Source organism: Chlamydomonas reinhardtii, chromosome 11 (genome assembly GCF_000002595.2).
Source record: "Chlamydomonas reinhardtii strain CC-503 cw92 mt+ chromosome 11, whole genome shotgun sequence".
Taxonomy (NCBI): Eukaryota; Viridiplantae; Chlorophyta; class Chlorophyceae; order Chlamydomonadales; family Chlamydomonadaceae; genus Chlamydomonas; species Chlamydomonas reinhardtii.
In genome coordinates, this window is record NC_057014.1 from 3,280,166 (window position 1) to 3,289,747 (window position 9,582).

Consider the following 9,582-nt stretch of genomic DNA (forward strand, 5'->3'; position numbering starts at 1 on the left):
CTTGCTACAGCCGATTTTATAGCAGCTCCTGTTACTGCCGCGACTGCTGCAACCGCTGCTACTGCTGCTTTGACGGCGCCTCCTGTAGCTTGGCTAGCTCGTCTGCGGCGGGACAACAGGTGTGCCGACAATGGAGAGCAACGGGTCACATGCGGTAAGTTCGCGCCAGGGAAGGGCGTAGCATGCAGAAGTAAAGCTCCCCACATGTCCATTGCCACAGCCGCAAGCACCGCTCCCGCAATGCCCTCCATAGCCACCACCACAACCTGCGGCTGTCCTTGGCGACCACAACGACCCCGGCATTGCCCCTTTCATCATTCCCTTTCCAGTTCCCACCATCTACCTTTCCACCATCTACCTCCCTCGAGCTACCCCAGCCCCATGTCCCCTGCACGCGCTGCCGCCGCCGCACGTACCCGTCGCCCTGGCCAGCTGCTCGTCACGTGAGGATAGCAGGAACACGCCGCCGCTGCGTGCGTACACCGCCTGTGGAAATGGCAGTTGGCGTCGCAGTGGCAGTGGCAGGCACAGGTGCAAACACATGCACACAGAGTCAGAGTCATAGGTAAAAATATGCACACATGTGCAGAGGCGGAGGGGGGGGGGGGTTGGCGGGGGTTGGCGGGGTGTGGCGACACCGACAAGTAGATGGTGGGCCGCTGCTGGAAGACTGGGAGGGCAAGAAGCAGGATGGCTAAGCAGCAAGGCAGGCAGGGTGTGTAACCCACCCGTCCGGGTTTGAGGCTTTTGAGCTCTGCCGCCGTCACCAGTGCCTGGCGGACCTGCAGCGCAGCCGGGGTCAACCGTGGAGTCCCACCCAGAGGTAAGCAGCGGGCGACCTGCCCTGCCCTCACACAAGCTCTATATGCGTCCATTTTCAATTGTGCATGCAAACTCGCGTGCGCGGTCGCCTTGCGAAAAGGTTGCAACGAGAAACTTCATGTCGCGGCGGCGTCGCATGCCTTCCAAATCACAGTATTAAGAGTGCGGTAGTCTAACGGCACATTACGCATTGTTTTACCTGAAGCGGGTCTGGCTGGGGCTGCTCTCCGCCGTTGGCTGCTGAAGGTCCCTCGCTCCGAGTGCGCGTATTCCTTGCAGGCTCGGCACTCATCGATAGCTTACTGCTCACTAGAGTTATAGCAATAAGAACTAAGCGTAATTATCGCGCAGGAAGAACCAGTTACTTTGCCATGCACACAAAAGCCTGGTCAACGCAACATATATTAGGAGTCGTGTGAGAACGGTATATGGAGCATGAGCATGTCAGCGGTTGCGGGCCCCAGCCCCTCGCCACGCCCGAGCCCGATGCTGGCGCGTTGAGGCCCATGCGCACACTCGTTGCCCTCTGCCTCGTCAAGTGCGCCAACCCTTCACTTTGCGTTGCCAGGCGGCCACCACGAGCAGTCCCTCCCCATCCTCGCTATTCCGCTCGCTGGGACACGACTGGCGGCTACCTCGCGGCCGCACGATCTGCCACCTCTGTCAGGGGGAAAAACGAAGTGTCTCAGTGCCAGACCCCATGCCCCAAAATCCCCAGGGACGACTGAACCCCCCCGGGCAAAACCTTGTCGTTCAGGAGGTAAAACCTCTTTATTGAATCCAAAGTGTTGCCCAATCTACTCCTCTTCACGAGCGCTGTCACGCTGAGCCATGGGCGATCCTGTTCTGAGACTGCAGCCACACGCGTCATTAACGCGGGATTGTATCCAAGGAAATACCCCCAGCCCAGCCCATCCCGCGTTCAACTCTCCATACCGTAGTGTGCTGCATGGAAAGCGTGCATTTGCAGCGCTGCTCAAGATAAATGCATGCGTACCAGAGCTTGAGAGCCCCGCCATGTCAGTGCGCATATGTCGAGTGTGGGGACACATGTCGACACGTCCACGCCAGGGCGTGCAAATTGGCCGTCCCATGCTTTGTTTGTGCTTGTTGCGGCATAACATGTGTGTGGGCACGCTGGTTGCGGCTTATGATGCGCTGGACGAAGTGCGGACCCGCCTCCTTGATTGGCGTAGCGGTGACTGCATGGTTTCGTACTGCACGAAGGTGTGGCGAAAGGTGCTGCAGGACCGGTGGGACCGCCGTCGCCGGTGGCCGCGGCCACCCGCTTTGCGGCGGCTGTCGCCCTGTTGCCCGCGGGTTGGAGGAGGCTGCGCGCGCTGCTCGGCCGGCTCGTAGTTTTCGCTGACACGCAGTCCTCACGCTCCGGGCGCGGGGCGCCTGGCCAAGGCGATAGCACCACACAGACTGAAGCAACTTCGACACGCCTGCGCAGCTGTGAGTTGGGTGGCGGTTGGCTGCGCTCTTTGGGGCGGTGGTTCCCTGTGCCGAAGACGGTGTTTACACCGTCCCCTGCTTGTAATCCGCAATAGTAACGACTGGTCGATTTTGCATTCGCATTTCGTTAGCTAATCTCCTGAGCACACTTCCAATCCTGCAACAACATTAAACCACATCGCATATATGTCCGGACCGCGGGAAATCAACGCAACGCAGCACGTGAGCCGGGCGGGGTAGAACTAGGCTGCGGAAATGCTCACCAACCAGCCCACAGATGCAGGTCCGGCAACACGCAGGTCATACCATTGTTCGCATTGCGATACCGCACTACCAAGTCATCCACGATCAGACAAGAAAGGCGGTTGCCCCAATGGGGAAAAGTGAGCTGAGCCCACACCGCGTGTACTCGTCTGAGGCCGAAGGTTCCGAAGCATGCCTCATCTCCCAGACATAGCTGGGGTCGGTTTGCACAGGCACCGCCCGCCAAGAAATGTCCAGCTATCACGTCCAACCACCTTCAACATGATCAGAAAAACATTACGGCGTATGCTTGGAAATGCTTCCACCGCACACGGCAATACACCAGGCCATAAATCCTACACACTCCCTCTCTCTCTTGCACACACGAGCACACACATACACTTGGCAATACACCCCCACATTCTACAACACAAAAAGCTCATGCAAGCCAAGGCTGGGTACAAAAGTCGTAGCAGCGGTTGTGCATAAACTGCATGCGGTGAACTGTTTGAGCATGCATAGGTCGACAGTGAGCAATTTGGCACACAAACACAGCTTGGCAGCGGCCCAACGCTCCAAAGAGACACACCACGAACATAGCACTCGACCGAATGCTATGAATGCATACTCCTGCACAGTCTCCGAAATCATTATTGAATTCGGAGCATTTAAAAGCACACTCTACTACATGGTGGCGCACAACCCGCACGGCCGTACCCAATGCTTTGGTAATGGCTTGCTTGCTTCTGGTTTCTGGAGTACACTACCCCCCCCCCCCCCCACACACACACTCACTAACACGCACCCACACGCACGCACCCACACATAAGTGTTGCCGCCTGCCTCCCGACGTGTGCGTCCACAGTGAGCAGTCAGCCAACGCAGTCCCTTCATGTGTCAAGGCGTCTATGTTCTGTTTACGGCAGTTCAGTTGTGATTTAGTTTATTCACTCCACTAGATTCTTATTTAACCCCATCGCCTGCCACTGTCTGTCATAACTAACGCATTTCCAAATGAACCTGACACACATGACAACCGCAGCTGAACCCCCACCTGCGGCCCTCTTCTCTTCTGCTGCCGCGGCCGCGCCCATTGCCATCCAATGGGCAACGCTGCCACTGCTCCCGCCGCTGCTAAAGCACCAACCAGGCCTGCTGGCCACAATGCATGGGGCAGTCAGTGGCCGCTAAACCGCCACCCCCATCCCCCTGCAGATCGCCCCCCCCCCTGATACATCGCCGTGCAGGGCTGTCTTGCCCCACAAGCCTCAGCGGTGCACTGCAGGTGCACAGCTCAATCCCCTGTAACGCCGAACACTATTTCAGCCGCCGATATGGGTGCTGGGGCCGAGGCACTAACGCCCCCAACTACCTGATGACGCCAACGCATACAGCGGCCCACGCCCGGGTGCCCAGCATTGCCAGGGCCGCCGTAGGCGCCACAAGCCGTCCCTCACGTGGAGGCCCCGTTGTTGTCCTTCTCGATGATGGAGGTTTCGTCCTGAAAACACCGCCACCATGTCATGCCATGGGGAAGGAGCACGAGTGCACAACACGCAGTGTCAACCTGCTTGCGGTACAGCGAGATGCTGCTTGCTGGGCTTGGTTGACAGCATTTTCCTCGCATGGAGTTGCGCCCGAACCTTCAACCCGCAACCCGGACCGCTTAGTTCATGATTAGCGGCCCGTGGTGAAGCGCAATTTGAACGCTGTGCGAAGTGCGTGTCTTCACTGAGCACAAGTTCGCTCACCTCCTCCTCGATGTGGCACGGCACGTCCACGCCCGCCGCGAAGCAGGCCAGGCCCGCCACTGTGGGCCCGTTGTGCACGGCCCTGATCAGAATCAGCCCCTTCGCCGGGTTGAACGTGTGAATATCGTTGCTGGTGTCGGCGAAGATGGCCTCCAGGTTGTTGGCCAGGCTGTCCACTGTCAAGCAACCAGGCAACGATGGGAGTAGAGTGGAATGGGGTTGGAAGGATACTTGGCGAAGTGGTAGAGAGGGGTGGGGTGGGTACGAGCACCAGCCCAAGCCATACCCACACCAAGCAAATCGTGCCAGCGGTTTGCAGGGCGCGGTAACTGATGCAGGGCAAGGGGCACATCGCCGTGGAACACAGGATGAACTGCACTGTAAATTGCATTCGCTGACCAAGCTCGGTTGCCCGCATATCAGCACGTTCACGCGCTGGTAACCCGTATAACCAACCGCATTACCTGGCGATCAGACAAGCGACCCCCACGGCAAGCAGGAAGCGCCAGGCCGGCCGACAGCAGCATGCGGCAAGAGGCAAAGGAGCAAGAGTCAAAATGGCTAGTTCAGGGGGCAAGGCACGCCAGTGGAAGGAACAGACAAGCGGGACGTAGGCATAACGCCAGCACTATGGGCAAGGGGCGGAGTGCATCAGAGGGTGGTCAGCGGGGCAGCAACATTACGGTAACTGGAGTTGGGCGGTGTGAGTAACTGTGTTGCAAGGGCTTATGAGTTCAGGTGGATAGCTGTCATGCTCGAAGATAGCGGCGCAATGCACACGACCTCTGCCAGCACACGTCATGTCACGCACCCTGCTTCTCCTCGTGCATGCCGGCGGGCGCCCAGCTGGGCACGTCCCGCAGCAGGCACGCCACCAGCTTCGGGCGCTCCTTCAGCCCGTCCTTGAAGACGTCCACGCGCTTCTTGTTCTGGCCGCCGATCTGCTCCATCCTCCACATCTTGACCACGTGCTCTGCGGCAGCAGCCCCGGCGGCAAAGCACATCGTCGGACTGGACCGACATAAGCACACACGCATGCACAATTGCACATACACACAACTTTCCCCGAATGATGCCCCTGTGGGCCCTGCCTTGGGTGACCCACCCAGGAAGGAGTGGGCGTTGACCACGCCCGCAGCCCAAAGCGTGGCCACAAGCAGTTGCTGGGTCCTGGCCAGTTTCGCAGTCTTGTCCATGTTGTCCTTGGCCAGGGCCGTCACCTTGGCCTCCTTCTCCTTGGCCAGGGCCGCCACCTCCTTGGCCAGGGCCGCCACCTGTGGGGAGTGACCCGCAATTAGTCATACAAGGGATGTACAGCGCGCACGCACAAGGTCATGCAGAGGTCATGAGAAAAAAAGCAGGGGTGCCAGGGACGAGAGGCAACCCCCCTTCCGTGAACTGTCATTTGGTACCGACAGAGGTCCCGTCGTCGTGGAACTGACACCTGCCGCACATCACCCCTGGAACTGACCCCAGTCCATCCGTCGACGCGTGCTTGACCCGTAGATCTAGACGTGAGGCTCGCAAATTACCTGCGCCTGTAGCCTCACGATTGCCTCATACAACATCGGGCGAAGCTTGGCCGGAGCCTTGCCAACAAGCGTGACGATATCGTCGATGCTTGGGTCGGCAGCAGCAAACACCAACACTGAGCGAGCCGGCCGGCCGATCCCTACATAAGCAGCGTAGAGCGCTCTCAGAATCTCGCAAGCACAACCAAGGGAAGCAGCAAAGCGCACAATCTGGCTCGTGCGGTCCAGTCCTAGGACTTACATTACGATGTGTATTTATCGGGCGTGGCCACATAAGCTAAAAGCTGCTGAGCCTTGCGCTTAAGGGAAAGATCCTACAATGTATATATTGCTCCTTCGTGCCGCCTCGTTCTAAGCGCATGGTAATCAACTCACTGGGCGCAGCAGCAGACGGATGCCTCCTGGCCTTGGCAGGGGTCACCACAGCGCAAGCAGCGCGCGCATCGACAGGCCGCTGCAGGGCCGCATTGGCGCGGCTGGCGCTAAAGCACAGCATATTCAGTAGGTCTGGTGCCTTGTGAAAAGATGACAGAGGTAGAAGATGACTACAGGTGAGGTCGGTTCTGAAGAACAAATTGCGATTGAAAGGCTGCGGAAAACGATAGAGGATGATGGGCACGCCGCTGTTTTAACTCGGAATATGAGGCTGGCTTTGAAGCTGACTGGCAATTCAGGTGCGGGAGGTTGACGTCAATTTGTCATGGGGCGTCACGCATGATGGCATACCCGCATCATCCCGACCCCGCCTTCATCCTGGGCCACACAATGCCGCTATTAAAAGGGGCACGGCATCAGGAGGCCTCGTGGCGTGTCTCTGCCGATGCGTGTTGGGCGTTCCCCCTGCGTGCCCGTGAACGTGCCGACGGCGTCGTCCTTGTATGCCAAGCATGTCGTGCGGACACGATGTTGGGGGATCGGCGGCATTACTACTGGGACTGTGTCGTGGCTTGTGGCCTGCGTGAGTCCATGGGCATGGCGATGGGGGCACATCCGGAGGACTCGCTGGGCGTGTGTGCGCGCTCTTACTTGTGGCTGGTGCCAGCTGGTGCGGGCCAGTATGGGATGTGGTACTGTGTCGGTGGGGACCTATTGCGGACACGGTCATTCCATGGACAGGCAGTGGTGCGATGCCTGCGTCAGCTCCGTGGCGTGTGCTGTGGGAGTGTGAGAATGTGAGGCGGGCGCAGACGTCTCTGCTAACTGCACTCGACTCATGCATCGGGCTCATTGCGCGCTGGCAGATACATTAGTGCGGGCGACGCCTGAGGCGTCGGCCCGCGGAACGTACCTTCATACACTTACCAGACTAGAAGGATCGACCACCATCCTGCTCTCTTTCTAGGCTAGGAGTGGAAGGGGCGCAGCCGGGGGCCGTTGTAACACACATTGACACTGCAAAGCGGGCCTGCCTCTCTTTCCCCTGGCGTTCCGGTAGCTACACTCCAACAGCCATTCGCCCTAGTTTGGCATGTTCAGCCGAGCTGGCCAGCACACAGTTCTCGCGCGGCGTTTTGTGAGTTCTGTGAGATATCTGGAGCGGAGTGGCGGGCCCCCACCGGCCGTGCGCGTTTGCCAGCGTGTGCATAGCCAGGTGCCACTCGCGCGAGATTGACTTTCCGCGGGCCCAGGGATTGCTACGGTCACCGCTCGTGGAGCTCCATCGCCAGCGACATCTTCTTCACCATCACCTCGCCGCGGTCCCTGATGATTACAATATCGCGAGCAGCTGGTGTGGATGGCTTTTATGAGTAGGGCTGAGTGTCCTGACCAGTCACATGACACCGGGCTGACTTGTTTATGTGAGCGTTCCATAGTTCAATCAGCATACAAGACATTCATTGCTGCATACTCTTCGGCCTAACGCAACTCGCTGGCAGTCGTCAACTCTCTCGCCGGGCACAAACTCATTCCTGTGTTATTCTGCTGTCAGCTTCGCATCAGGTCATCGCTGTATGTGGTCTTGTATCTCGAGGACGCTTTTGGACTACTGCGAGTGTGAGCATGGCGAGCAGCGAGGTTCGTGTATCTCGCATGTGCATGTCGATGGCGGGCGCTGGAGTGGGGAGTAGTGTACTGGATTCGTGCAGGGGGGGCTCAGTCAGTTGCTTTGTTGTGTGTGTGGCGATGTGCGTGTGTGCCGTCTGTGCACTGGTGTGGCATCTTCCGTGGCAATTACCGCCTGGGTTCAGGGAGTGGTGCCTTTGTGACTCGTGGCTGTTGCAAGGGCTTCAGTGAGGGTTTCGGACGGTTTGCCCTCACGCACTTGTGCAGCGTGGCGCTGATGCGTTGTTGCGAGGTGACTGGCATGGCATACAGGCCACTGGGCCAACACTTCAACCATGCCGTGGCCTGCAGCCCCGGACATGATTGTGGGGGGGGGGGACTTCCCACCCCGGTGGCAGCGCTTTACCAGAACTGGGTTGGGGCCCGTCATGCCTGGCTGCGTTGTCTGCTATGGACCTTGGGCGGCAACGGATTATGGTGGCCGGGCAAGGGTTGCCCGCCGCGGCCGCGCTTCTGTCTGGCCGTGTGTGGGCTATCGGACTGGAGGTTGTGGCTGACTTCTGGGGCGGTTGCAGGCGTTAGCTAGTTTGGGCGCGCGCCCTGGTGGCTGGGACACTGTCCCCTATGGGCACGTGTTCCTGTCTCGGGGGGCCGACGACCGCACTGTTGTCGTGTTGCCGTATGACGCTGATTCTCACCCCCCGTCTCCTTGATGGGTGTTGGGCGTATTGGACAGCGCGGCACGTCGTGAGCGCGGTGCCCGTGGCTACTGGCCGTGTGTGCTGGCCCGGCGGTGTGCTGCCGTGACTGTAAGTGCGCGTAGGTATTGGTGTAGCGATGCCTTATGAGCCGCGTATCTTGTGATGCTGTGTCTGGTGTGGCTCTGGCGGGCGTTTGCTTAGCTTCGACACGCTTACGCAGATGTAAGTTGGGTCGGCAGCCGAGCAGGGGCGCGGTTCCCTTTCTTGTCCACTCATCACTTTGCAGTTACCGGTACTACCCTGATCGAAACAATGAAAGCGGATCCTGAACGCTCTCGTCAAGCTCTATCCATTTTGGGGCTGGGGTACAACAAGGGGTGTCAGCTTTGTACAGCTGGAAAATGGGCTGAGCCCCATGTAGCGCAAGGGATGTGACGATGGGCACCGGCGACATGAACAGCACCCTTGCATGCCCATCCAGCGGGACTGGCCACTATGCCAACGCCGTGCCGAGGCACCGACATGCCCTGTCCCCGCCACGCCACGCCACCTTACCCACGCCACTTCACGGTCCATGATATCCCAAATGCACCTCACCCACATCCCACTCAAGCACCGCAAACGGCTAGCCGGGCTCGGGCGCGGGCTCCCGGGCCGCGACACATTTAAGGCTCGGGGACGCATGGTTTGGCTGTTGCAAACAATTTCGACATTCTTGCCCCAAGACGCTTGTCGTCGACATGTTTTGATACATGGATGTAAGATATTTAGGGGCCGAGAGCTATACTCGCGGACTGAAGAAAGTCAAGATGTCCATGGACTCACGAGGTCGCTTCTCGCTCCGGCCGAGTTTTCCCTGCCGCCTATTTTTCTACAATAGGGAATAGCAATTAATAATACGTGGCACTCGCGGTTTGCGCCAGTTTGGCACTTTTTGTCGACGCAGGCAGGCACACACGCACGCACGCACGCACGGACAGGGGCAATCCTGGGGGGCTTCGCCCCCCCCTGGATCGCTTCGCTCGGGGGGCTCAGCCCAAAAATGTAGATCTTACCCCCGCCCCTGTCTGC

General features: G+C 58.9%; 3 protein-coding genes across 3 annotated transcripts; 1 reads left to right on the forward strand and 2 right to left on the reverse strand.

Annotated features, from left to right (window-relative positions):
* Positions 1–4: 4 nt before the first annotated feature.
* On the reverse strand, positions 5–1,230 carry CHLRE_11g480079v5 (uncharacterized protein). Its single transcript, XM_043067712.1, has 4 exons — positions 1,022–1,230; positions 729–782; positions 417–486; positions 5–102 (listed from the first exon to the last, which is right to left on the reverse strand). Exons 1-4 carry the CDS (start codon positions 1,112–1,114, stop codon positions 59–61), a joined length of 261 nt encoding a protein of 86 aa, XP_042919717.1. The 5' UTR covers positions 1,115–1,230; the 3' UTR covers positions 5–58.
* A 1,101-nt stretch (positions 1,231–2,331) lies between these two features.
* Positions 2,332–6,550, reverse strand: CHLRE_11g480100v5 (uncharacterized protein). The gene is made up of 6 exons (XM_043067713.1): positions 6,182–6,550; positions 5,807–5,946; positions 5,380–5,548; positions 5,086–5,247; positions 4,275–4,450; positions 2,332–4,024 (listed from the first exon to the last, which is right to left on the reverse strand). Exons 1-6 carry the CDS (start codon positions 6,300–6,302, stop codon positions 3,977–3,979), a joined length of 816 nt encoding a protein of 271 aa, XP_042919718.1. The 5' UTR covers positions 6,303–6,550; the 3' UTR covers positions 2,332–3,976.
* Positions 6,551–6,700: 150 nt separating this feature from the next.
* On the forward strand, positions 6,701–8,972 carry CHLRE_11g480116v5 (uncharacterized protein). Its single transcript, XM_043067714.1, has 2 exons — positions 6,701–6,851; positions 6,923–8,972. The coding sequence occupies exons 1-2, from the start codon at positions 6,773–6,775 to the stop codon at positions 7,054–7,056; spliced, it is 213 nt and encodes a 70-aa protein (XP_042919719.1). The 5' UTR covers positions 6,701–6,772; the 3' UTR covers positions 7,057–8,972.
* The last annotated feature ends 610 nt before the right edge of the window (positions 8,973–9,582 follow it).